A 25,428-nucleotide genomic window follows, 5' to 3' on the forward strand; every position below is an offset into this window, starting at 1 on the left:
GGTGACCGCTGTACAATCTGTCATCTAGGTTTTTAGGACGATCGAAGAACGCCCCACACATGCCATCACTGTGCGCGTTTCCTACTTGGAAATCTATAATGAGAGCCTGTTTGATCTCCTGTCCACTCTGCCCTATGTTGGACCCTCAGTCACACCAATGACCATCGTGGAAAACCCTCAAGGAGTCTTCATTAAGGGCTTGTCAGTTCACCTCACAAGTCAGGAGGAGGATGCATTTAGCCTCCTTTTTGAGGTGAGATAATAAAACCTGAGGGTTCCTTTCCTTCTCTCCCTCCCTCCCACCCTCCTTCTCAGCTTTTCTTTTTCTTTCTTTTTTTTTTTTATTATTATTATACTTTAGGTTTTAGGGTACATGTGCACAATGTGCAGGTTTGTTACATATGTATCCATGTGCCTTGTTGATTTCCTGCACCCATTAACTCGTCATTTAGCATTAGGCATATCTCCTAATGCTGTCCCTCCCCCGTCCCCCAACCCCACAACAGTCCCCACAAGGCTACAGTAACCAAAACAGCATGGTACTGGTACCACAACAGAGACATAGATCAATGGAACAGAACAGAGGCCTCAGAAATGATGCCGCATATCTACAACTATCTGATCTTTGACAAACCTGACAAAAACAAGAAATGGGGAAAGGATTCCCTATTTAATAAATGGTGCTGGGAAAACTGGCTAGCCATATGTAGAAAGCTGAAACTGGATCCCTTCCTTACACCTTATACAAAAATTAATTCAAGATGGATTAAAGACTTAAATGTTAGACCTAAAACCATTAAAATCCTACAAGAAAACCTAGGCAATACCATTCAGGACATAGGCGTGGGCAAGGACTTCATGTCTAAAACACCAAAAGCAATGGCAACGAAAGCCAAAATTGACAAATGGGATCTAATTAAACTAAAGAGCTTTTCTTTTTCTTTGTTCTTTTTTTCTTTTTTTGAGACAGGGTCTTGGTTTGTCTCCAAGTCTGGAGTATACTGGCATGAACATGGCTCACTGCAGCCTTGACCTCCTGGGCTCAAGTGATCCTCCTGCCTCAGCCTCCCAAGTAGCTGGGACCACAGGCGCATGCTACCATGCCCACTTAATTTTTTTTTTTTTTTTTTTTGTAGAGACAAGGTCTCGCCATGTTGCCCAGGCTGGTCTTGAACTCCTGGGCTCAAGCGATCTTCCCACCTCAGCCTCTCAAAGTGCAGGGATTACAGGCAAGCTACTGTGTCCAGCTAGTTTTTTACTTACTTTGATTATCAGAATGGAAATTAATATATGCACATTTAGCAAGTTCAGATAGTGCTGAAAAAAATATATAGGAACAAAAAAGAATTTTATTTCCTCTTCCTTTCCTGTTACATAAATAAAAAGAAAAAGAAAAAATGATTCATGCATAATCTATTTTTTACATAAGGCAACAATAAGGCATATTTTAGCTCATTTCCTTCCAGTCTTTTTTCCTGTGCAGTTTTTTCTTTACATAGTTGAAATGATTCTTATGTCCCTTTTTTCAGTTAATATTAAATTACGAGCTCTTGTATGGAAAAAAATAAGGCCGGGTGCAGTGGCTGATGCCTGTAATCCTAGCACTTTGGAAGGCTGAGGTGGGTGGATCACCTGAGATCAGGAGTTTGAGACCAGCCTGGCCAACATAGTGAAACCCCATCTCTACTAAAAATACAAAATTTAGCTAGGTGTGGTGGTGGGTGCCTGTAATCCCAGCTACTAGGGAGGCTGAGGCAGGAGAATCACTTGAACCCGGGAGGCATAGGTTGCAGTGAGCCAAGATCGTACCATTGCACTCCAACCTGGGCAACAAGAGCAAAACTCCTTCTCAAAAAAAAAAAAAAAGAAAAGAAAAAGAAAAAAATAAGAATTAGCATGCTTACTATACAAAAGCTCTTAGAGCTAGGTGCGGTGGCTCATGCCTATAATCCCAGCACTTCGAGAGGCCGAGGTGGGTGGATCACTTGAGGTCAGGAGTTCGAGACCAGCTTAGCCAACATGGTGAAATCTCATCTCTACTAAAAATACAAAAATTAGGCAGGGCACAGTGGCTCATGCCTGTAATCCCAACACTTTGGGAGGCTGTGGCGGGCGGATCACAAGGTCAGGAGATTGAGATCATCCTGGCCAACATGGTGAAACCCCGTCTCTACTACAAATACAAAAATTAGCTGGACGTGGTGGCGCTAACTCCCAACTACTCGGGAGGCTTAGGCAGGAAATAGCTTGAACCCGGGAGGCGGAGGTTGCAGTGAGCCGAGATTGCGCCACTGCACTCCAGCCTGGCAACAGAGGGAGACTCCATCTCAAAAAAAAAAAAATTAGCTGGGAGTGGTGGTGGGCACCTGTAGTCCCAGCTACTCGGGGGGCTGAGGCAGGAGAATTGCTTGAACCCGGGAGGCAGAGGTTGCAGTGAGCTGAGATTGCGCCATTGCACTCCAGCCTGGGCAACAGAGCAAGACTCTATCTCAAAAAAATAAAATAAAGGCTCTTAGAAACCAGTCAAATGCGCTGGCACAGTGGCTCACGCCTGTAATTCCAGCACTTTGGGAGGCCAAAGTGGGTGGATCACTTGAGCTCATGAGTTCGAGACCAGCCTGGGCAACACAGTGAAACCCCATCTCTACCAAAAATACAAAAATTAGCCAGGCATGGGGGTGCATGCCTGTGGTCCCAGCTGCTTGGGAGGCTGAGGTGGGAGGATCACTTGAGCCCAGGAGGTAGAGGTTTCAGTAAGCTGAGATCATGCCACTGCAGTCCAGCCTGGGTAATAGAGCAACACTCTGTCTCAAAAACAAAAAAAGAAATCAGTCAAGTGTATGTTATTCTTTTAGAAGTCATATAGGCTAGGAACTGTTTATTTTTTTATGTGAGTTCTCACTGTGTTGCCCAGGCAATGGGCACCTGTGCAATGGCTATTCACAGGCATGATCATAGCGCCTTCTCACAGCATAGCAACTTACTTCCTCAACGTCAATAGCAGGAACTTTTTTTAAGGGCCAGAAAGACAAGGCAAGGCCAGGCACGGTGTCTCACGCCTATAGTCCCAGAGCTTTGGGAGGCCGGGGCAGGCGGATCACTGGAAGTCAGGAGTTCGAGACCAGCCTGGCCAGCACGGTGAAACCCCCTCTCTATTAAAAATACAAAAAAAGAAAGAAAGACAAGGCAAGAGGGTACTTCAGAAGGGGGACTGAAGAGTAAAGGCGAATGACCTGGTGTGATGGCTCATGCCTGTAATCCCAGCACTTTGGGAGTCTGAGGCAGGAGGATTGCTTGAGCTCAGGAGTTTGAGACCAGCCTGGGCAACATGGCGAAACCCTGTCTCTACAAAAAAAATATAAAATATTAGCCTGGCATGGTGGTCTGTACCTGTGATTTTAGCTACTTGGGAGGCTGAGGTAGGAGGATCACTTGAGCCCAGGAGGCAGAGGTTGTAATGAGCCAACATCATGCCACTGCACTTCAGCCTGGGCAACAGAGGGAGAATGATCTCAAAAAAAAGAAGAAGAAGAAAAATGAAGTGACCCCTTATATTCTTGGTGAATGTCACTGGATTTGTAGAACAGGCCTGATCACAGGCTATATAGCCTCACTACTATGAGCTATAGAGGTATGGCCACAGGGGTCTGCTAGGCTTGCTCCACAGCCTCAGGCCTTCCCGCTTCAGCAGGTGCTCTCCTCTCCCCAGGGGGGCTGTCCCCCACCCTCACTTTGGGGCTTGTTCATAGCACTTCTCATCAGCATTAAGGAGACATCAGTCTATCCCTCAAGGACCTTTTTCTCCAAGAACAGCCATTTCCACCACACCACTACCCTGTCTCTACAAAAAATTCCTTTTTAAGTATATTCTGGTCATAAGGCCTCCTCCTGTAAATTAGAGGTAAGGGCCTACTGTCCCTTTAAAAATACAAATTACTAGGTCAGGCACAGTGGCTCATGCCTGTAATCCCAGCACTGTAGCAGGCCGAGGCGGGCGGATCTCTTGAACTCATGAGTTCCAGACCAGCCTGGGCACATGGTGAAACCCTGTCTCTACAAAAAATACAAAAATTAGCCAGGTGTGGCAGTGCACGCTTGTAGTCCCAGCTACTCAGGAAGCTGAGGTGGGAGGATGGCTTGGGACCAGGAGGCAGAGGTTGTAGTGAGCCGAGATCATGCCACCACACTCTAGTATGGGTGACAGACTGAGATGCTCTCTCAAAAAAAAAAAAAAAAAAAAAATTAAGGAGAACACAAAATAAATAAATAAAAATATAAAATTTTTTTTAAAGTAATACATGCTCACTAAAAAAAAAACACAAAACTGTATAAAAAAGAAAAAATAACCTATAAACCCCAACCCAGAAGCAACTATTATTAACATCTTATTAGCAGAATTCTGCTTATTTCTTCTATGAATGCTTTTGCATTCCTTAGATCATGCTATAATATGATTTTGGATTCTACATTTCTCTGTTATTAAAAACTATGTGTCAGCATTTTCCTGGCTGCCCAATATTCCATTGTACACATAGATCATTCCCAAATTGTTGGACCTGCAGGTTGATTCTGATTCAATATTCATAAACATTTTTAAGGCTCTTGATTTTTATTGTCACTTTGCTTTCCAGAAAGCTATACCAATTCACACGTCCCCAGCAGCAGGTGAAAGTGTAGCTGTGGACTCCAATTTGACTCCCTTTCTATTAGTTCATAAAAGAGTTTTGCCTGGAAGGCCCAGCTGATCTCAGTGATACGAGACCACTTGTGTAGCTATTGGTATAATTGAAAAATGACCCAAGTGCCTTGTCGTTTTAGTTTTTCGAAATGTTGCCTATGATTCCCTTCCTCTTCAGGGTGAGACCAACAGGATTATAGCCTCCCACACTATGAACAAAAACTCTTCCAGATCACACTGCATTTTCACCATCTACTTAGAGGTAGGTGCAAGCTCTTTGATCAGCCCAGGTGGGGCAGTCAATTCCCATGGGGCCTGCTCAGTCAGAAACTTCTCCCTGTAACAGTCTAACTTCTGCTTGGATGTTTTGTAGGCGCATTCCCGGACCTTATCAGAGGAAAAGTACATCACTTCCAAAATTAACTTGGTGGATCTTGCAGGCTCAGAGAGGCTGGGGAAGTCTGGGGTAAGTGATGGGGGCTGGAGGTTGCTACTCAATAAGCCACGAGCCCTTTTTCTGGCATAGTGCCTACACATCTGGGCCATGACTCATTGGATATTTGTGAACACAGTCCTGAGCTAGGCGAAGTGGGACATGTGGGCTTGCTGGAGGGACAGGATTGGCAAAGAGGGAACGGCTATTACCTGGGGGCGGTTCCTACCTCAGAAGATTTTTGTTAACATTAAATGAGATAATGCCCTCTACATTCTTAGCAAAGTGCCTGGCACTCAGTGCTCAGTAAAATATTCCTTGCTGGTATAGCATTTCTCTGTGTGTGTTTTTGTTGTTTTGAGACACAGTCTCGCTGTGTCTCCCAGGCTGGGGTACAGTAGCACAAATACGGCTCACTGCAGCCTTGACCTCCCGGGCTCAAGTGATCATCCCACTTCAGTGTCTCAAGTATGTGGGACCACAGGTACGCACCACCATGACCAGCTAATTTTTAAGTTTTTTTGTAGAGACGGGGTCTCGCTATGTTGCCGAGGCTGAACTTGAACTCCTGGGCTCAAGTGATCCTCCTGCTTTGGCCTCCCAAAGTGCTGGGATTACAAGCGTGAGCCACCACACCTGGCTTCTTTGTGAATGAATACGAGTATTCATATGAATATTTGCATGAGTATTTCAAATAAATATTTGTATGAGTATATTAGCACAAGTATTAACAAGAGTATTCAGATGAGCATTTGTATGTGCATTCATGAGTGTTTGTGTGAATATTCACAGGATTCTTTGCTCAAATATCTAGACAAGTATTTCAGTACATATTCATATTAGTGTGAATCTTTGAGTGAATGTCCATATGAATATTCATGTAAGCATTCACATTCGCATGAGCTTTCACATGAGTGTTCACATGAATATTTCTGAGTTTTGGTATTACCATTATTAGCCCAAGATGGAATACAATCGCATGACGTTGAAAGAAGACCCTGGTTCTGGGAAGGAGGCGCTGACCTGACCACAGACTTATAGCATTTCTCCAGACCAGGAAGACTGCTATTCTTATTGGGGCAGCTGCTTTATTCCATCCAAAGTGGAACTGACCTTTTCTTTGTAGTCTGAGGGCCGAGTCCTGAAGGAAGCCACCTGCATCAACAAATCACTCTCATTCCTGGAGCAGGCCATCATTGCCCTCGGGGACCAGAAGCGGGACCACATCCCCTTTCGGCAGTGCAAGCTCACCCACGCTCTGAAGGACTCGTTAGGTGAGGGGGTACAGTTGCTGCCCAGGGAGGAGGGTCTGTGTCTTTGGGGAGGGACAGGTTTGGCACATCTGCCACTGGCGATAATAGAATTGCTCCCTCCTGGTGGCATGGATTCACCTGCAGCACATTCACAGTGACTTCAGACACCTGGAAAGGCAGAATCAAGCGCTGTGCCCAGAACACACCATGCTATTCACTCCTCAGAACCTTCCTTAGGCTTTTTACCTGTACTAGGAATACCTTCTCTTTTCCCCTTGTCCTGAGGGGACAGCTGGCAGAATCCTTCACAGCCTGAAGACTTGGGGCGAGGGCCTCTCTCCCATGGCGTCTTCCCTTCCCCTGCAGCCTCCTGTACAGAGCAGCAGGGGCTGTGTCTTATCATCCCCATGGCCCTAGGCCTTTGTGTTGAGCCTGACAACACAGTCACTAGTGTCTGATTGTTAACTGAGTGCCACCCTGAGCAAAGCTCCAACTCATACCTCCTTCTCCTGTCCCTGCCCCTCCCTGCCCTGTATCATCTCTCCTCTGCTGTTTTCTCCTGGATCCTCTTTTAGGTACATCTGCTGGCCTCTCTTTCTCTCTTCCCCTTACCTCCCAGCCTCACAGATGTGTGTGTCCTCTCTGACCCTTTCTCAGTTCAGGCTGCTATAAGAAAATACCATAAACTAAGTGGCTTAAACAACAGGCATTTATTTCACATAGTTCTGGAGACTGGAAGGTTCAAGATTCAAGTGCCAGCAGATTCAATGCCTAGTGAGGGCCCTCCTCCTGGCTTGCAGATGGCCACCTTCTCGCGTATCCTCACATGGAAAGAAAGAGAGGGCTCTGGTCTCTTTCCTCATAAGGACACTAACCCCATCATGGGGGCCCCACCCTCTGACTTCAACTAAACCAAATTACCTCCCCCTCCCCAAGTCCTCTACCCAGATACCATCACATCGGGGTTACAGCTTCAACATATGAATTTTGTAAGGACAAAAACATTCAGTCTTGACCAGGTGTGGTGGCTCACACCTGTAATCCCAGCATTTTGGGAGGCTGAGGCAGGAGGATCACTTGAGGCCAGGAGTTCAAGACCAGCCTGGGCAACATAGCAAGACCTTGTCTCTACTAAAAACAAAAAAAAATTAGCCAGATGTGGTGGTGTGCACCTGTGGTGCCAGCTACTTGGAAGGCTGAGGCAAGAGGATCGCTTGAGCCCAGGAGATTGGGGCTGCAGTGAGCTGTAATTGTGTCACTGCACTACAGCCTGGGTGATATAGTGAGACCCTGTTTCAAAGAAAACAAAAAACATTCAGTGTATAACAGACCCCATCAACTCCTTTGGAGCAGAAAAAACACACGGTTCATAGCCCTTCTGTGTCTTGCTTTCCTCAGGGGGAAACTGCAATATGGTCCTCGTGACAAACATGTATGGAGAAGCTGCCCAGTTAGAAGAAACGGTATGTAAAGACAGTCAATGAAGCCAGATTGGAATCCCCCTTCATGGGTGCCAGGGAAGGGTAAGGCTCCAGGCTGGCTAACCTGGCACAGTGGCCATAGACATTGTCAAGAGTGGAAGGATCCAGGGGTAAGTCTGAGCCACAGTTGCTGAGGGGGCCCAGAGCCAGGATCCACACACCAAGCACTAAGCTGTGTAGAGGAAGAGGGCCAGCCAGCAGGCAGGCTCAGCATGGGGGACTGTGTGAGGAGGGAGGCTGAGAGCCAGCTTTGTGAAGACAAGGGCCACGTTTCCTGGGGTGCTGCTCCTGGAATTGGGATCGAGAAGGATCGTTGGTCACTTGTTCTTTATAATCACACATGTTTAAACATCTTGAAAACCCCACAGGGTTCCAGGCTGTGGTTATAAGGCCAGTATGAGCAGATGGTATTAAGCACCTGCCATGTGCGCCATGGTAAGGAGGAGTAACCTTGCAGAAATTAGTCTTAAATGCCCTTGGGCCTCAGCATCCTCAACCCAGAAAGACAGAGAAGCCATGGTCCTAAGTAATGTGAGGCCCAGAGGGAGGAGACCTTCAGTGGAGGCCAGGATGGGGGTGATGGGGAACTTTTCCTGAAGCTGGAGTAGGGAAAGGTGGGCACTGAGCTGGCTGGGGTTAAAGGATTGGCAGTAGGATAAGCAGAGGTATTCCTGGCAGAGGTAATAGTGGGACTGAAGATGTGACCCACACCAGGAACATCTGTCTACTGCGGGGGGTGGGGGCTCTCAGCAAGAAGAAGAAAAGAAATCACGGGGGCTGAATGGGCTCTAGTGGCCCGGCTGAGGCCTTGGCTGTTCTCCTGCAGGTGGCTGGAGCTGTCATAGGGTTTGAGTAGGGGAGGGCTGTGGCCAGAGGTGGGATTAGTCAGAGAGATTATCCAAGTGGCAGGACACAGGTGGCCTGGGGAAGGGAGAAGCTTGTGAGAATTAGAGGCAGGAATAAAGGTCTAGCCCAGTGACACAGGTGAGTCCACACAGCTGAGCACCTCCAGCTTGGGGCTTTCCCAACCTTCCTCTGAAGTGCCACCTATCATAGATAAGACAGATTAGGGGCCGGGTGTGGTGGCTCACGCCTGTAATCCCAGCACTTTGGGAGGCTGAAGTGGGTGGATCACCTGAGGTCAGGAGTTCAAGACCAGCCTGACCAACATAGTGAAACCCTATCTCTACTAAAAATACAAAAATTAGCTAGTCATGGTGGTGCACGCCTGTGGTCCCAGCTACTCGGGAGGCTGAGACAGGAGAATCGCTTGAACCTGGGAGGCAGAGGTTATAGTGAGCTGAGATTGCGCCACTGCACTCCGGCCTGGGTGACAGAGCAAGATGTCTCAAAAAAACAAAACAAAAAACCCCCACAAAAGACAGATTAGGAAAGCTATCATTAGACATTTTACTTTTCAAGTGTGGATGTTTAAGGCAAGCTTCAGTCACCTGGAGAATCTACTTAGGAGAAACAGATTATTTCCAAAGATGCTTCAGGGCAAGACATGCCTGCAGGGTCTCCCAGCTGTGTGCATTAGGGACTGTCCCAGCTTCCAAGGAGAGTGCTCCTGTCGTACATCCAGCACCCTGGGACTTGGGAGGCAGGGGAAGAGCTCCAGCTGACGTGCAGGCAGCATTACCAGAGGAAGGCTTTTGGAACTTCTTGGTCTCATGGCATAAAAAGCATGGTTGAGGCCAGGTGTGATGGCTCATGCCTGTAATCCAAGCACTTTGGGAGGCTGAGGTGGGCAGATCACTCCTTGAGGTAAGGAGTTTGAGACCAGCCTGGCCAATGTGGTGAAACGCATCTTACATGGCAGGAGCAGGAGGAGGAAAGTGAGGGGCAGGGAGGTGCCACACGTTTAAATGACCAGATCTCATGAGAACTCACTCACTACCATGAGAACAGCACCAAAGGGGAAGTCCGCCCCCATGATCCAATCACCTGCCACCAGGCCCCACCTCCAGCATTGGGGATTATATTTCAACATGAGATTTGGGTGGGGACAGAGATCCAAACCATATCAGATGGTAAGATATCTCAATAATTTAAAAATGTTGATTACATGTTGAAATTATAACATTTTGGGGCCAGGTGCAGTGGCTCACACCTGTAGCCCCAGCTACTCAGGAGGCTAAGGTGGGAGGATTGCCCAAACCCAGAAGGTTGAGGCTGCAGTGAGCTATGATTGTGCCACTGCACTCCAATCTGGATGACAGAGCAAGACCCTGTCTCAAAAGAACACAACAAAACAAAACCCCACAAACAAACCATAATATTTTTGGTATCTTGGGTTAAAATTTAAATAAAACATATTAAAATTATTTTCACCTGCTTCTTTTTAGCTTTTCTTACATGGTTACTAGAAAATATAAAATTACATGTATGGCTTACATTTGTAGTTTGCATTGTATCTCTGTTGGACATGGCTGATCTAGATAGACCCTGAAAATTGTGTGAAGGAGGGGGAACACTGTGGTTTGTGGAAGGGGCAGAGACGTTTCATGTGAAGGAAAACCAGGAGGGCTTCAGGAAGGAAGCTGATTTTCAGCTGAGCCTTGGAGAAAGAGTGGAACGCAGGAAGGCAGACAGCATAGGAGGACAGAAAAGGGTACTCCAGGCAGGAGTCACCTGAGCAGAGGCCTAGAGGTAGAAAGTGATCAGGTTTGGATGAGGAAATAGACCAGTGCGCATCCTCACAGTCTACATGACGAGGGCCAGGCTGCTGGATATGCCCTCTATCACCTTCCTGCTCTTCTCATGGGGACCTCATACCCAAGAACCCTTTTGACCAATGTCCTCCGGGGGAAGGGAACCAACACAGGTTGGCAAGGGAGCTTAAGGAGCCATGAAAGGGCAGGCAAGGTCTCTGAGAAGGCGGGTCTCTTGGGGTCTCACTTTAGTGGCGAGCCATCTAACGTCTACCTGCTCTGTTTTTCAGCTATCTTCATTGAGATTTGCCAGCAGGATGAAGCTAGTCACCACTGAGCCTGCCATCAATGAAAAGTATGACGCTGAGGTACAGCAGGGGTTGTGGGCAGGTGTCCCACTGTGGGGAAAGTGTATGGGTCTGCTACTTGGGTCACACAAGCGAGGCTTCCCTTCCTGCCTCAACCAAAGATCCCCATGTAGCCCTGGGTAAGCCCCTTTCCACTCCTGGACTAGCCAGAGTCTTCAGAGTCCCTGGAGACCCTTAGGGGCTGTCATGGGGTGAAAGGGCTAGGTCAGGCCACCAACAAGTTCACATGTGAGGCCTAAAGAACTTATTAGAAATGGGATAGAAGCCGACCTTAAGATGAAAATTTTTTAAAAACAAAGAAAAAAAAAAGGACATCTTCAGGCTCCACCCTAGACCGGCAGAATCAGAAACTCTGGGAATGGATCTAGTGACCTGTGGTTCAATATCAGTCAGGTGATTCTGATGCCTTGTCACATTTGAGAACCGCTGCTCTAAGCTCCACTTCCTCCCCAGTCTCCAAACCATGAGTTAGTTCTACAAACTCTGGGTGCTCTAGGCTTCTACATGAGATTTCCTTAGAGCTAAGGGCTAAAGTGGTGTGGACCATCTTTCAGAATCACCTGGCTATATCACTACAGAATTTCTTTCCTCCCAGTAAACAGCTGGCCAATCAGAGGGAGTGCTCAGCATCACCATTAACAAGGGAAATACAAATTAAAACCTCGTTGGAATTCTACCCTTAAATTAGCAAAAACTAGAATGTTTTTGACAACACAAAATTATGATGAGAATGTGGAGAAATGGAAACTCTTGTCCACTTCTGGTCAAAGTGTAATTGATACAACCACTTTGGGGAGCATTCTGGCAACATCTGGTGTAGTAAAAACACATTTATTGTTAATTTGGCTTTCTTCTAAGATGCTCATGGAATCATAGCTCATGGAGAAAGGAGCATTTGTAAGCCCTAAGCTTGACAAACCAGTTAAACTTTTCAGATTCTAAATCCTGAAGGAAAATGACAGTCCCTATGGCTCTGTAGAACTAACCCATGGTTTGGAGATTGTGGAAGGAGTGGAGCTTAGAGCAGTGGTTCTCAAATGTGACAAGGCATCAGAATCACCTGACTGATGTTGAACCACAGGTCACTAGATCCATTCCCAGAGTTTCTGATTCTGCCGGTCTAGGGTGGGGCCTGAAGATGCCCTTTTTTTCCCTTCTTTTTAAAAAATTTTCATCTTAAGGTCGGCTTCTATCTCATTTCTAATAAGTTCTTTAGGCCCTTTTATGACACTGATGCCTCCTCTCTTGGGGCCACACTTTGAGAACCACTGGCATCCTAGTTAAGGCCATGGTGACTGGATTGGGCTCTCCTGGGTTTAGCACCCTGCTCTTTCCTCCATTAGCTGTATATGGCCTCAGCAAAATACCTACACTTTTTTTTTTTTGAGACAATCTCCCTGTGTCACCCAGGCTGGAGTGTAGTGGCACGATCTCTGCTCTCTGTAACTTCTACCTCCCAGGTTCAAGCCATTCTCCTGCCTCAGCCTCCCAAGTAGCTGGGATTACAGGCACATGCTACCATGCCCAGCTAATTTTTGTTTGTTGAGATGGAGTCTCGCCCAGGCTGGAGTGCAGTGGTGCAATCTCAGCTCACTGCAACCTCTCCCTCCCAGGCTCAAGCCATTCTCTTGCCTCAGCCTCCCAAGTAGCTGGGACTACAGGCGCACACCATCACACCCAACTAATTTTTGTATTTTTAGTAGAGACAGGGTTTCACCATGTTGGCCAGGCTGGTCTTGAACTCCTGACCTCAGGTGATCTGCCCGCCTCCGCCTCCCAGAGTGCTGGGATTACAGGAGTGAGCCACCACACCTGGCCAAATTGCCTACACTTTCTAAGGCTCAGTTTCTTCATTTGTAAGTTGGGTAGATAACACAATCCATGCTCAAAGAGATCTTGTGAAGAATGAGATAATGTGTAGAAACCTCTTAGCATAGTGCTGTCATGGGGTAAATGTTCAATAAATGTTGTTTAGCACTCCTCTCCCTTCTACAGCGCAGCAGTATTGCTTCTAGGTATATATAGTCTAGAGACATTCTCACATGTGTGAGAGACTATAGAAGTCACTATTAAAACAAGCACTGTGAGCACCCTTCTTCTATAGAGTCTATAAGTCTCTTTATAGACTTACTGTAATATTGATTAAATAGTGACTCTTTATAGTACTTACTATAATAGCGAAAAATTAGAAACATAATATCCTTTAACAGAGGAGTAGCTAAATGAGTTGTGGGATGAGGGAGCCAGAGCTAGAGCTACCTGCATGGATAAATCTCAAGTGAGAAAAAAACTAGATGCCTGAAGTGGCCCAAATGACAGTCTCTATTATTTACACCACATATAAAAACATGCAGAGAGATGCTGATACCATTAATGGATGTATGTGTGTGGAGTAAAAGGAAAAATGCATGGGAGTGAAAAACCAGACTGAGGCCAGGGGTTCCTTTTGGGATGGGAGGGGAGTGGATTGGAGCATGGTATGCAGAAGCTTCACATTTATCTGAAATGTTTTACTTCTTAAAAAAAAAAAAAAATCCCTGGGCTGGGTGCGTGGCTCATGCCTGTAATCCCAGTACTTTGGGAGGCTGAGGCAGGCGGGTCACTTGAGGCCAGGAGTGCAAGACCAGGCTGGACAACATGGAGAATCCCATCTCTACTAAAAAATGTAAAAATTAGCTCGGTGTAGTGGTGCCTGCCTGTAATCCTAGCTACTCTGGAGGCTGAGGCACAAGAATCGCTTGTGCCTGAGGGGCAGTGGTTGCAGTGAGTGGAGATCATGCCACTGCACTCCAGCCTGGGCAATAGAGGGAGAATCTGTCTAAACAAACAACAACAAAAAAAACCACCCCTGAAGCCAATGTAACAGCATACTGTTGTAGTCACATTTTGGGGCAGTTTGCCCAGGTTTTATGGCATTATTTTGTATGCTTTTCTGCTTTTCTGTATTCTTGAAGATTTTCTTATCTGTTTTTTTTTTTTTAGATGGAGTCTAGCTCTTTCGCCCAGGCTGGAGTGCAGTGGCACAATCTCGGCTCACTGCAACCTCCGCCTCCCAGGTTCAAGCAATTCTCCTGTCTCAGCCTCCTAAGTAGCTGAGATTACAGGCACCTGCCACCACCCCCAACTAATTTATGTATTTTTAGTAGAGACGGGGTTTCATTGTGTTGACCAGGCTGGTCTCGAACTCCTGACCTCGTGATCCTCCAGCCTCAGCCTCCCAAATTGCTGGGATTGCAAGCATGAGCCAACATGCTTGGCCTTCTTATCTTTTCTTATTTGGTGTTCCTTTAGCTTAGGATTATCAACATTGCTACCTGTGAACCTGGCTGGGTGGATGTTGTACCTGTCCTGAAGGTTTTTCATGCCCCTATTTTTTATTTATTATTATTATTTTTTTAGACAGGGTCTTGCTTTGTCACCCAAGCTGGAGTGCAGTGGTGCTGTCATGGCTCACTGCAGCCTCAACTGCCTGGGCTCAAGCAATTCTCCCACCTCAGCCTCCCAAGTAGCTGGGACCACAGGCCTGAGCCACCACGCCTGACTAATTTTTTTTTTTTCTGTAGTGATGGGGTCTCCCTATGTTGCCCAGGATGGTCTTGAGCTCCTGGGCTCAGGGGGTCCTCTTAGCCTCCCAAAGTACTGGGATTACAGGTGTGAGCCACCACCCCTGGTGAAGTTGGAGAATCATGCTTTTTCATGTAATTTGTGTTTTAAGATCTGCATTGTTGGCCCTGGCCAACCGAGTGAGTCTCTGTGCCATCCAGTGTGAATGTGTTTATAATCTTTCTGATAAGCATTTTTCTTTACAAACATGAGTTCTTGAGAGAGATGTAGAAAAGTTATTTTGGTTGCTGCCTTTCCTAGACCGTAGCCAGTATTCTCAGGTCATTTTCAGCACTGTCTTCGGTATTGACGCCTGTTTTCAAGAGGGTGGAATTGCTTCTTCAGAATTTCTTTGGCCGATGGGGCTGGCTGTAAGGCAGAAGCCTGGGTTCCTAATCCACTTCTTCCATAAGCTCTCTGTGGCGAGTTGCTCAGACCCTCTCAACCTCAGGGTTGTCCTCTGTGAACAAGGAAGTTGGCCTGATAACCTGCAGTGACCCTCCCACTCTGCCAGTCGGTGATTCTGTGAAGTGGTGTAAAGGGCTGTGAGCCTCAGGCATAAACAGACAGCAGGGAGAGACTTAGTATACCCCACTCTACCAAGAGAAGATACACTGGCAAGCTGCAGTGGGATGAAAATCGGAAAACTGCCTGACCCGAGAGCTGCCCCACAGCCTGATATGCAGCTTAAGCAGAATTCTCTGAATTATCCTCATTACATTTATAATCAAAATGCCTATTAGGAAACTTACATAAGTCTGTGCTGTTGCCAAGGCATTTTTTTCCTATCTAAAAAATGCCCCTGTTTGTTGTCATTGTTGTTGTTTTTGAGACAGGGTCTCACTCTGTTGCCCAGGCTGGAGTGCAGTGGTGCAATCTTGGCTCACTGCAACCTCCGCCTCCCGGGTTCAAGCCATTCTCCTGCCGCAGCCTGCTGAGTAGCTGGGATTACAGGCATGTGCCACCGCACCCTGCTATTTTTTATTTTTTATTTTTGGTAGAGATGGGGTTTCACCATGTTGGCCAGGCTGGTCTTGAACTCCTGACCTCAAGTGATCTGCCCGCCTTGGCCTCCTAAAGTGCTGGGATTACAGGCATGTGCCACTGCACCCAGCCTCCTACATCACCTTCTGATTGGCCCAGACATGTAAGTTTGGCTCTGCTGTGCCTCACTGAACAGAGTCATCAAGCTGGAGGACCCTGATGGCTCAGTCAAACTTTCTGCAGCTGGGCCATGATACATTTTCTAGGGCTGGGGGAAGGAGGGCATGTGGACAGGTGAGACTGGCCAAGCCTGCCCTGTTGATCCCACAGGAAGTCCACACCTGAAGGGGAACTTCGTGGGGCTTCCCAGAGGGGCAGATCAAGGATCTGGACACTGGTCACATGCCTTGGGTCCCAGGCTTTGTGCCTGAATTGCCACAGAGCCATCAGGATGCCAGGGGTTCTGTTGACCCTTGCTATGTGAGGGCAGATGGGCCTCAGTGCCCAGGTGACCTGGTTGGATGAGGGCTAGAATACAGCAGGCCTTTGGTCTGGGAGAGGGCCAGTGGGGCGGTGGACTGGTCACAGTTTTGGTCACCAGTCCCAGGATCCAGGTGTCAGGGGCTCCCTCCAGTGGCCCTTTTATGACAACTAAAGGAAGTCCTATTGTTCACAGTGAGGGTTCTCAGCTTGAAGTACCTTGTGCCTCTTTTAGAGAAGACACTCAGATGGTATCTATCAAGTATAAAATGACTTAGCGATTCTTTTCCTCAAAATGTATCATTTATGATCCTTTTGTAGTTCATGAGCGTGATGATTGGGTGTTCATATGCTTGTGTGAGATGTGCCACCCTTGAACCTTGTTATGACGTCGGCACATTACCTGTCCGATCTGAAAAAAAAAAAAAAAATGTATCATTTATTTACTTACCTAAAATCTGTGGAGTGCTTACTATGTGCTAGGTGCTTTTTAAAGCACTTGGGATACCTGACTGCATGAACAGAAACACAAATCTCTGAGCTTGCAGTCTGATGGGAGTAGGGGAGATACATAATAATAATCACAATAAATAGGTAAGTTCTAAAGCTTCACTGTTTAATACAGTAACTGCTACTCAAATGTGGCTATTTAATTAAAATTAGAATTACTGGCCGGGCGCGGTGGCTCATGCTTGTTATCCCAGCACTTTGGGAGGCCGAGGCGGGCGGATCACGAGGTCAGGAGATCGAGACCACGGTGAAACCCTGTCTCTACTAAAAATACAAAAGATTAGCCGGGCGTGGTGGCGGGCGCCTGTAGTCCCAGCTACTCGGAGAGGCTGAGGCAGGAGAATGGCGTGAACCCGGGAGGCGCAGCTTGCAGTGAGCCGAGATCACACCACTGCACTCCAGCCTGGGTGACAGAGCGAGACTCCGTCTCAAAAAAAAAAAAAAAAAAAATTAGAATTACTTCTTCAGGCTCCCTAGGCGCATTTCAAGTGTTCAGTAGCTGTATGTGTCTCATCATTACCATACTGGGCAGCACAAATATGGAACATTTCAATAATTGCAGAAAGTGCTATTGGACAGCACTAATCTAGAGTATGTTAAAAGGCAAAACGTGCTATGAAAAACAACATTAGAGATTTTTAAAGCATGTTGCAGGGGTGGAGAAGGAATTACAATTTTTTTTTTTGAGACAGTGACTCACTCTATTGCTCAGGCTGGAGTGCAATGGTGCGATCTCAGCTCACTGCAACCTCCGTCTCCCGGGTTCAAGCAATTCTCCTGCCTTAGCCTCTCTAGTAGGTGGGATTACAGGCGCACGCCACCATGCTCGGACAATTTTTGTAGAGACAGGGTTTCACAAGGCTGGTCTCGAACTCCTGACCTCAGATGATCCACCTGCCTTGGCCTCCCTAAGTACTGGGATTGCAGGGATGAGCCACCGCACCTGGCTGGAATTACAATTTTAAAAAGTAATTGTGGTGCACCTAATTTAGAAGCTTTTGAACAGAGATTTTCAGGAGGTAAGTGAATGAGTCTTGGAAATACCTAGGAGAAGAAAATCCAGGGCAGTGGACAGGCAATGCAGAGGCAGAAGCATACCAATTTGTGGAAGTGTTTGGAGTGCACCAGGGAAGAGAAGCAGAAAAGAGGTAATGGGGGCAGATCTCAAAAGCCTCATAGATCACTGTGTTATTCTACAGAAATCTATAAGGACATAAATATATGAGTACAAAAATGTTCTTGCAGCATTGTTTGTAAGCAGCAAAAAATTAGAGGTGAGGCCAGGCACAGTGACTCACACTTGTAATCCCTGCATTTTGGGAGGCTGAGGCGGGCAGATCACCTGAGGTCAAGAGTTTGAGACCAGCCTGGCCAACGTGGCAAAACCCCTCTCTACTAAAAATACAAAAATTAGCCAGGCGTGGTGGCGCATGCCTATAATCCCAGCTACTCGGGAGGCTGAGGCAGGAGAATTACATGAACCCGGGAGGCAGAGGTTGCGGTGAGCCAAGATTGTGCCACTGTACTCCAGCCTGGGCAACAGAGCGAGACTCCATCTCAAAAAAAAAAAAAAATTAGAGGTGACATACATGATTATCATTGGGGAGTGGTGACATGTTCATGCAGTGGTTGGTGAGGATGAGGGTGAAAGGATGAGGGCTATAACCATGCATAGAAAGCATCCTGGAGGACAGGCACAGTGGCTCACACCTGTAATCCCAGCCCTTTGGGAGGCCGAGGCGAGAGGATTGCCTGAGCCCAGGAGTTTGATACCAGCATGGGCAACATAGTGGGACCCCTGTCTCTACAAAAATTAGCTGAGCATGGCAGTGTGTACCTGTAGCATGACCTACTCAGGAGGCTGAGGTGAGAGGATTGCATGAGCCCAGGAGGTTGAGGCTGCAGTGAGCCATGATGGTAACACTGCACTCCAGCCTGGAGGACAGAGCAAGAGCCTGTCTCTAAAAAGAAAGCATTCTGGTGCTGGGTACAGTGGCTCATGCCTGTAATCCTAGCACTGTGGGAGGCTGAGGTGGGTGGATCACCTGAGGTCTGGAGTTCGAGACCAGCCTGGCCAACATGGTGAAACCCTGTCTCTGCTTAAATTATAAAAATTAGCCAGGTGTGGTGGCGGGCACCTGTAATCCCAGCTACCCAGGAGGCTGAGCCAATAGAATCGCTTGAACCCAGGAGGCAGAGGTTGCAGTGAGCTGAGACCATGCCATTGCACTCCAGCCTGGGCGACAAGAGCAAAACTCTGTCTCAAAAAAAAAAAAAGCATTCTGGAGTCTGTAGGCTGCACCAAAAGGGCCATTATCCTGGTAGACTAGAAGGAGCCTGGGGCCCCTGGGAATTGGGGTTTGAGGTGGCCATGTGGCTTGTGTTGTCTCTTCTGCTGGCAGTAGCAAAGGCCAGGGGACTGTTCAGGTCCTCCCAGACCCTAAACTCACCCCAGTTAGGGAAGAGTCACCAGTGGGGAGGGAATCACCAGAAGCTGAAAGCATACCCTGTGGATCCAGGAATGACCAGGATGTCTGGGCACAGAATGAGGAATTGTGCTCTTGCTGTGGAAGAGACAGGGTAGCTTCTCTGATGACCCTTCCTGTTGGCCCCCACCCTACCATGTTTCCCGGCAGAGAATGGTCAAGAACCTGGAGAAGGAACTAGCACTGCTCAAGCAGGAGCTGGCTATCCATGACAGCCTGGTAAGAGGCTAGAGGCAAGGAAGGAGAGCAGAGGTGCTGGGGCAGGGGTTGACTAGAGGGACTGGGGCTAGGGGCAGACAGCATGATGGGTCAAGGCTGATGGTGGCGGAGTCGGGGGCAGGCTGAGTGGCAGGAAAGGGGCAGCAGCAACGGTCCATGAGGACAGGGGGTGGGAGCAGAGTCCTCCAATGGTCCTGAGGGGCCTCAAGGCAGAGGCAACACATGCCTCCTGTCCTCGCCGTTCTCATGCTGCAGAGTCTGCTGGGACTCAGCCAGCAGAGCCTCTGTCTGGAGTAGCAGGCCCCATGTCTGAGGGTCTTTCCTTTCCTCCCCGACCCCATTATCCCTCTCTGACCCAAGCACCTGGCCTGTTGTGTCAGGCCCTCTGGCAGGACCCGATGATGAAGGGAATGAGCCAGCTTGGGCAGCCAGGGCCTGGGCCCAGCCTCCCTACTTTGCCTCTCAGAGTGGCCCCTGCCATTCCCCTGTGGGCTCAGGTTCTTGTTGCTTATCCACATATTCTTCATCCTCCTTCAAGACCAACCGCACCTTTGTGACCTATGACCCCATGGATGAAATCCAGATCGCTGAGATCAACTCCCAGGTGCGGAGGTACCTGGAGGGGACGCTGGACGAGATCGACGTAAGGAACCCCTCTGTGACCATTATGCTCAGCCAGCCTGGGCCTCCCTGTCCTGGGCACACCCCAACGCATGCTCTGCTGGCCTCAGAACCTCATGTGAATAGGTGCAGTGGGTGGAGGGTGGTGCTCGACTCTTGATGTCAGGGTCCCTTCAGCTCATCTCAGGGGCACAAGCACAGGCCCTAGAGCCAGGCTTTCTAGGATTGAATCCCAGCTCAGCTGCCTCTTTGCTGAATGACCTTGGTAAAATACTCAACCTCGTGTACTTCAGTGGCCTCACCTGCCTAGTGGGGAGGGAAACAGAGTGGGGATTAACTGAGCTGCTGCACCTGGGGTGCTTGACTGTGTCTGCAGAATGAAGCTGATAAAGGATGGTGGTCATGCTGGTTGTCTACAAGGTAGACCCCAGGGCCCATGTTGGAGTGGGCCAAGGAGGGGAAACCACTCCACAAGAAAGGGTCCTCAGGGGGAAGGCTGCATCCTGTTTTCACAGTGCGGTCCATCAAACCCCTCTTCTTGGAGACATGGGCAGACCCCCCTGGCTGTTACTGTGGGCAGCTCCGAGAAGCAGGCCTGGGATAACTAAGGGATGGACTCTTCTGGCCTTCACAGGAGGGGCAGTCCCAAATTAACCCTTGATCAAGGGGAATGCTGTGGGCTTTAGGCTGGGGGGAGGCCAGTAACCTTCCTCCAGCCTCATGTGTGTGTGTCTGTGCCCATGCAGACAGGTCCATAAATGGGCTCCATCTGAAGACAGCAGGCAGAACCTTTTGGAAGTAAGAGAAAGCTGGAGAAATACATTTTATTAAAAAAAAAAAAAACTTTAGAAGGTATTTTCAAGGTATAGAATCATTTCATTTTATAGAGGTCTCCACTTAGAAAAGGTGGTTTTTATAGCCTCAGCAAATACTTAGTTTTAAAATTATTAATCAGGTGTTTCTCTGCTCTGGAGGAGGGCTTGGCTGCCACTTTGCTGAGAGGCTGTGTGCACATGTCCTCTTCTCGAGACAGATGGTCCAGGGGTCAGCCAAGGGGTCTTGATTTCTCTACCAACATAGATGCAGCCTGGTCCCTCTAGGTGCCCTTGGTCTAACCTCTGCCTTGCTCTCTTCCTTCCAGATAATCAACCTTAGACAGATCAAGGAGGTGTTCAACCAGTTCCGGGTGGTTCTGAGGTGAGAGACCCCCACCCCTGCCTCACTCCTACATCAGGCTGCCATTTTCATCTCCTGCGATCTGGGCACTTGCCTCCAAGAGCATCCTCTTCTTGCTCGTTGATGAAGAGCCAAATCAGAGTCCTTGGGGGCATGCCTGGGTCCCTGGTGGATATTCAGTGAGTTCATTATTAGACAGGAGGTGTTTATGGAGTGCCAGCTCTGAGTGTGCCCAGAGCAGGGCATTGTGAATATTCACCTTGTGAATATTGCCACACATACCCCCACCTCAGGAGGCATTTGTGGTTTATTTGGGTGCAAACATACCCGTAGTCTGAGCAGCTTATGCTAGGTGGTGTCACTAAAGCTGGTCACATGATTCTAAGGGGCCTCTTAGAGACAGAACCTAAGACAGAACCCCACATGGTCCCAAGTGAAGCTTACAGTCCTTATCAAGTGTCATCTTGGAGCAGACACACATGGCATAAGGTGGCACTTGTGGGTTTGGGGGTTGGACAGTGGGTATATGCAATGGGGCAGGGGGAAGTGAGTCCTTTGTCCTTTTCTCTGGTCTGGTTCATGATGAAGGTGTGGCCCCACACAAGGGACCTCACCCATATGACTTTTAACCCCAGTACTTGGTTCTTGCCCCAGTGGATTCAGCATGGCCCCAGGTACAAGCTGTTCTCTCGTGCTGTCTCCCAAGCCAACAGGAACAGGAAGTGGAGTCCACTTTGCGCAGGAAGTACACCCTCATTGACAGGAATGACTTTGCAGCCATTTCTGCTGTCCAGAAGGTAAGCATAGTTGCTACTTGCCGACAGCACTCACCTCAGATTTCCCATCCTCAGACCTTTGCAGAGGCAGCAAGTATTATGCATTAAACGAGAGCTAGGATTGCAACAGATAAAGGTAAGCACCAGAATGAACACAGGTGACCTGTGTAAGAGTAAACCACTTTTGAATTAAAAATAATTTCCATAAGGTAGAGACATGGATAATAATATTAAAGACAAATTCCTGGAATTAGGTTGGAAATAAGCTTTAAGATCCCCAGAGTATGGAATGAGGTGCCATACTGGTGAGGGGGTGCATGTGGAAAGTGGACATTTGGCAGAGTGGTCAGGGACCGCTCTACTGGGGACAGCCTGAGACTGGCATCAGAAGCTGTCAAACCTTGGTGTGTACAGTGAACATGTCCACCCTGAGCCTTGGGCCATATACATGTGGGTCCCCAAGGGGTCCAAGCCCTTAATCTAACTCACAGACCTTTGGCTGGCCTATGTAGGTGGGGCTTGTGGATGTTGACGGCCACCTAGTGGGTGAGACTGAAGGACAAAACTTTGGACTCGGAGTTGCCCCTTTCTCTACCAAACCTGGGAAGAAAGCCAAGTCCAAGAAGACATTCAAAGAGCCACTCAGGTGAGTGACCTTGCTGCTCTGCCTCCTCAGCAGCTGGCCCTCCTCGGTGGGTGAATGGGAGGACGTGCACTGTTCCCACTTTCCCCCTGGTGTCTTAGCTACTGGGTTGGCACAATGGACGTCACTGCTGCCAATACTACCAAGTCTGTGAGGCCCGGGCTGGGGCTGGTTTGGAACCCCACAAGAATCACCTCTCGTCCTCACAGTAACCTGGTGAGGTGGGAGTTAATGTCTTCATTACACTGATGAAGAAACAGAGGCTTAGAGAGGGGAAGTCACTCACCAAGGCCATACCACCAATGAGTAGTGGAATGGCAGTGAGAAGCTGGACCAGCTCTCCAGAGCCCATACCCTCTGGTACTTTATGTTGTACCCCCTCCCCTCACTTCACTAGGGTCTTCCTGCCGACTGGCACTCAGGTCACCTAAAACTCCAGTTCACCTTCCAGGCAAGACTCGTTTGTATGTGCAAGGTGGGAAGAGCATTTAGGTTCACTTAGTGAGCCCACTCTCCCGGGGTGCTGTGTCGTGGTGGGTAAGAGCACAGGCTCTGGAGCTGACTCCCGGGTTCCCTTCCCTGCTCTGCACTTCTCACACTCAAGGGGTCACCCCGTGTGAGACATGAGAACCGCTCTGTGCCTGTTTCTGCATCTCCGGAATGGGAATAATAATAATAGCATCCAAGTCATTGAGGTCGTTGTAAGCAAGAGTGAGTGAGCACAGGCCACAGGCCAGAGCTGATTGTAGAAAACTGTTACACGCAGGACAAGAGTCCGGCAGCAGAAGATGCCAGTGTCCCTGGCTTCCTCCCGCCTCTTCATGAGTGCAGTCACACCTCAGCCCTCTCTGTTCTGCTTCCGGATAATCAGTGCAGTAGTCGATGGGTTGAGGCTCAGTCCCCTGAGCCACACTCGTTGCAAGGAGGAGGAAAGAGGAAGAAACAGATTTTCTATCCTCAGACCTTTGGGAAGAGCCATGGGCATCCTCCTGCCAGTTCGGTCCTCAGATCTGCCTCTTCTCGGAGAAAGGCAACAAGCACTGTCGCTTCAGCAGGGAGGATAGCTACTTTTCTGGGAGCTGGTGTGGAGAACAGGGTGTGTACCAGTAAAAACAGCAGGGCAGAGCCATCCTGCTTTACCATTGGTCCACAGACAGACCCACCCTGTGTGGGGCTCTACCAGTCCTTCCCAGGGAAGCCTGTATGACTCAGACCTCAGCAGCCATGGTGGTTCCTGAGAACCTGTGGCCCATCCTACAGGTCCATACACTTTCAATCCATGGAGATTGTACCCATTTTTCCCAAGTGTCTCCTGCCAAGACCACTGAAGGCTCTTTTTTCTGATAAAAGGGAGAAAAATGCCCTCTTCTTCCTCCACATCTGCCTAGCTTAGCATCACACCATTTGCGCTTTTACCTAGGAATATGAACAAGATGGGAGCTGAATGAGGTGGGGTTCCCAGGGTAGTCAGTGCTGAGAAAGGTCACTCATCCTGGCATCTGATACCTCACTGTCCATGACTGAACCCTGGGGCTTCCGTGCCTTCTTCCAGCTCCTTGGCAAGAAAGGAAGGTGCCAGCAGCCCTGTGAATGGGAAGGACTTGGATTACGTTTCCACCTCCAAGACCCAGCTGGTCCCATCCTCCAAAGATGGGGATGTCAAAGACATGTTTTCGCGGGACCGGGAAACTTCCAGCATTGAGCCCCTTCCCTCAGACTCCCCGAAGGAGGAATTACGCCCAATTAGGTAATCAGCTAATGTTAGCTTCTGCACCAGATCAAACAAAACCATATGTGATCCTCAACATGTAAAGAGTACCTGCAGATAAAAGAGAAATACAATAAGGAATAATAGGCAAAGACTAGGAGCACAGTCCCCAAAGAAGAAACGTGACTTATGCATCTGCAAAATGATGCAACCTCAGGAGTAATCCAAGATGCACAATTAAACATGGAATCATTTTAGACCCTCCAAATAGCAATTATTTAAATAATTAAAGTTATGTATCTTTTGTACAAGTACTGCATTCAAAAGATTTAAAAATTTTAAAGTTTGAAAGAATATAACCTCTTCCCTTTCCTCGAATCACTCAGCCCCTCTCTCTGATGAGTTTTTAAGGATCTATCCTAAGGAAATAGATGTGAAACAAGATTTATGCAAAAGGTGTTTATCTCATCATTTATTTAAAAAGCAAAATATATATGTTTTTGAAAACCTTCAGTAGCCAACACTAGGGAAAGGGCACTAAGTGAATTGTTCTCTGCCATTGGGTTGTCCATGAAGAATTTCAGCCTATGAACATTTCTAAACATTCAGAGAAGTTGAAATAATTGTACAGTGAACACCTGTACACCAAGCATCCTCCCAATTCTACAATTTATATGTTACTATTCTTGTTTCATTCTGCCTCTATCCTTCTATCCTTCCATGTTCTTTTTTTGATGCATTTCAGAGTTGCCCACATCAATCCACTTCCCCTTCCCCAACTTCATCTTACACTCATTAACTAGAGTTCTCAAAGGGTTTTTAATAACATGAAATGCTTTTTTGAAAAAAGTAAAGTGTAAAATTAAACATACTGCATGGCCTTAGCCATTCAAAAATATATCAGAAAGGCCAGGTGCGGTGGCTTATGCTTGTAATCCCAGCACATTGGTTGGCCAAGGCGAAAGGATTGCTTAAACCCAGGAGTTGGAGAGCCTGGGCAACATAGTGGATCTCTGTCTCTGTAAAAAATGAGAGCACATGCTGAGCATGGGAGCACATACCTGTAGTCCGAGCTACCCAGGAGGCTGAGGTATGAGAATTGATTGAGCCCAGGAGCTCGAGGCTACAGTGAGCTGTGATCGAGTCACTGAACTCCAGCCTGGGCAACAGAGCAACATGCTGTCTCCAAAGAAAAAAAAAAAAAAAAAAAAAAAAAATATATATATATATATATATATATGTATATATATATATGTGTGTATATATATATGTGTGTATATATATATATGTGTGTATATATATATGTGTGTGTATATATATATATGTGTGTATATATATATATATATGTGTATATA

The 25,428-nt window shown here is 47.7% G+C and overlaps 1 protein-coding gene, 1 long non-coding RNA gene and 1 other non-coding gene across 23 annotated transcripts in view; 2 read left to right on the plus strand and 1 right to left on the minus strand.

The window, feature by feature from the left end:
- The window catches only part of KIF9 (kinesin family member 9), a 54,215-nt gene that overhangs the window by 15,246 nt on the left and 13,541 nt on the right, over positions 1-25,428 (plus strand). For 9 of the 20 annotated variants that reach the window (XM_063609715.1, XM_055279524.1, XM_063609770.1 and 6 more), the window contains 12 exons: positions 29-253; positions 4,857-4,940; positions 5,052-5,144; positions 6,238-6,385; positions 7,763-7,827; positions 10,790-10,867; positions 19,081-19,149; positions 19,688-19,792; positions 20,912-20,967; positions 21,653-21,743; positions 22,235-22,368; positions 23,918-24,112. In XM_063609715.1, the coding sequence (XP_063465785.1) occupies positions 29-253; positions 4,857-4,940; positions 5,052-5,144; positions 6,238-6,385; positions 7,763-7,827; positions 10,790-10,867; positions 19,081-19,149; positions 19,688-19,792; positions 20,912-20,967; positions 21,653-21,743; positions 22,235-22,368; positions 23,918-24,112 (1,343 nt within the window). The remainder of the gene's footprint in view (positions 1-28; positions 254-4,856; positions 4,941-5,051; positions 5,145-6,237; positions 6,386-7,762; positions 7,828-10,789; positions 10,868-19,080; positions 19,150-19,687; positions 19,793-20,911; positions 20,968-21,652; positions 21,744-22,234; positions 22,369-23,917; positions 24,113-25,428) is intronic. The other 11 variants (XM_063609747.1, XM_063609776.1, XM_055279540.1 and 8 more) reach the window with 4 other exon arrangements.
- Positions 16,244-16,347, plus strand: LOC129461656 (small nucleolar RNA U13). The gene has a single exon (XR_008650640.1). It is a non-coding gene; the product is annotated as a small nucleolar RNA U13 (small nucleolar RNA).
- Positions 20,561-25,428, minus strand: part of LOC129483019 (uncharacterized) — an 80,586-nt gene continuing 75,718 nt past the window's right edge. For both annotated transcript variants that reach the window (XR_010113921.1, XR_010113922.1), the window contains one exon: positions 20,561-24,184. This is a non-coding gene — a long non-coding RNA (uncharacterized lncRNA). The remainder of the gene's footprint in view (positions 24,185-25,428) is intronic.

Source organism: Symphalangus syndactylus, chromosome 1 (genome assembly GCF_028878055.3).
Source record: "Symphalangus syndactylus isolate Jambi chromosome 1, NHGRI_mSymSyn1-v2.1_pri, whole genome shotgun sequence".
In the NCBI taxonomy this organism is placed as follows: domain Eukaryota; kingdom Metazoa; phylum Chordata; class Mammalia; order Primates; family Hylobatidae; genus Symphalangus; species Symphalangus syndactylus.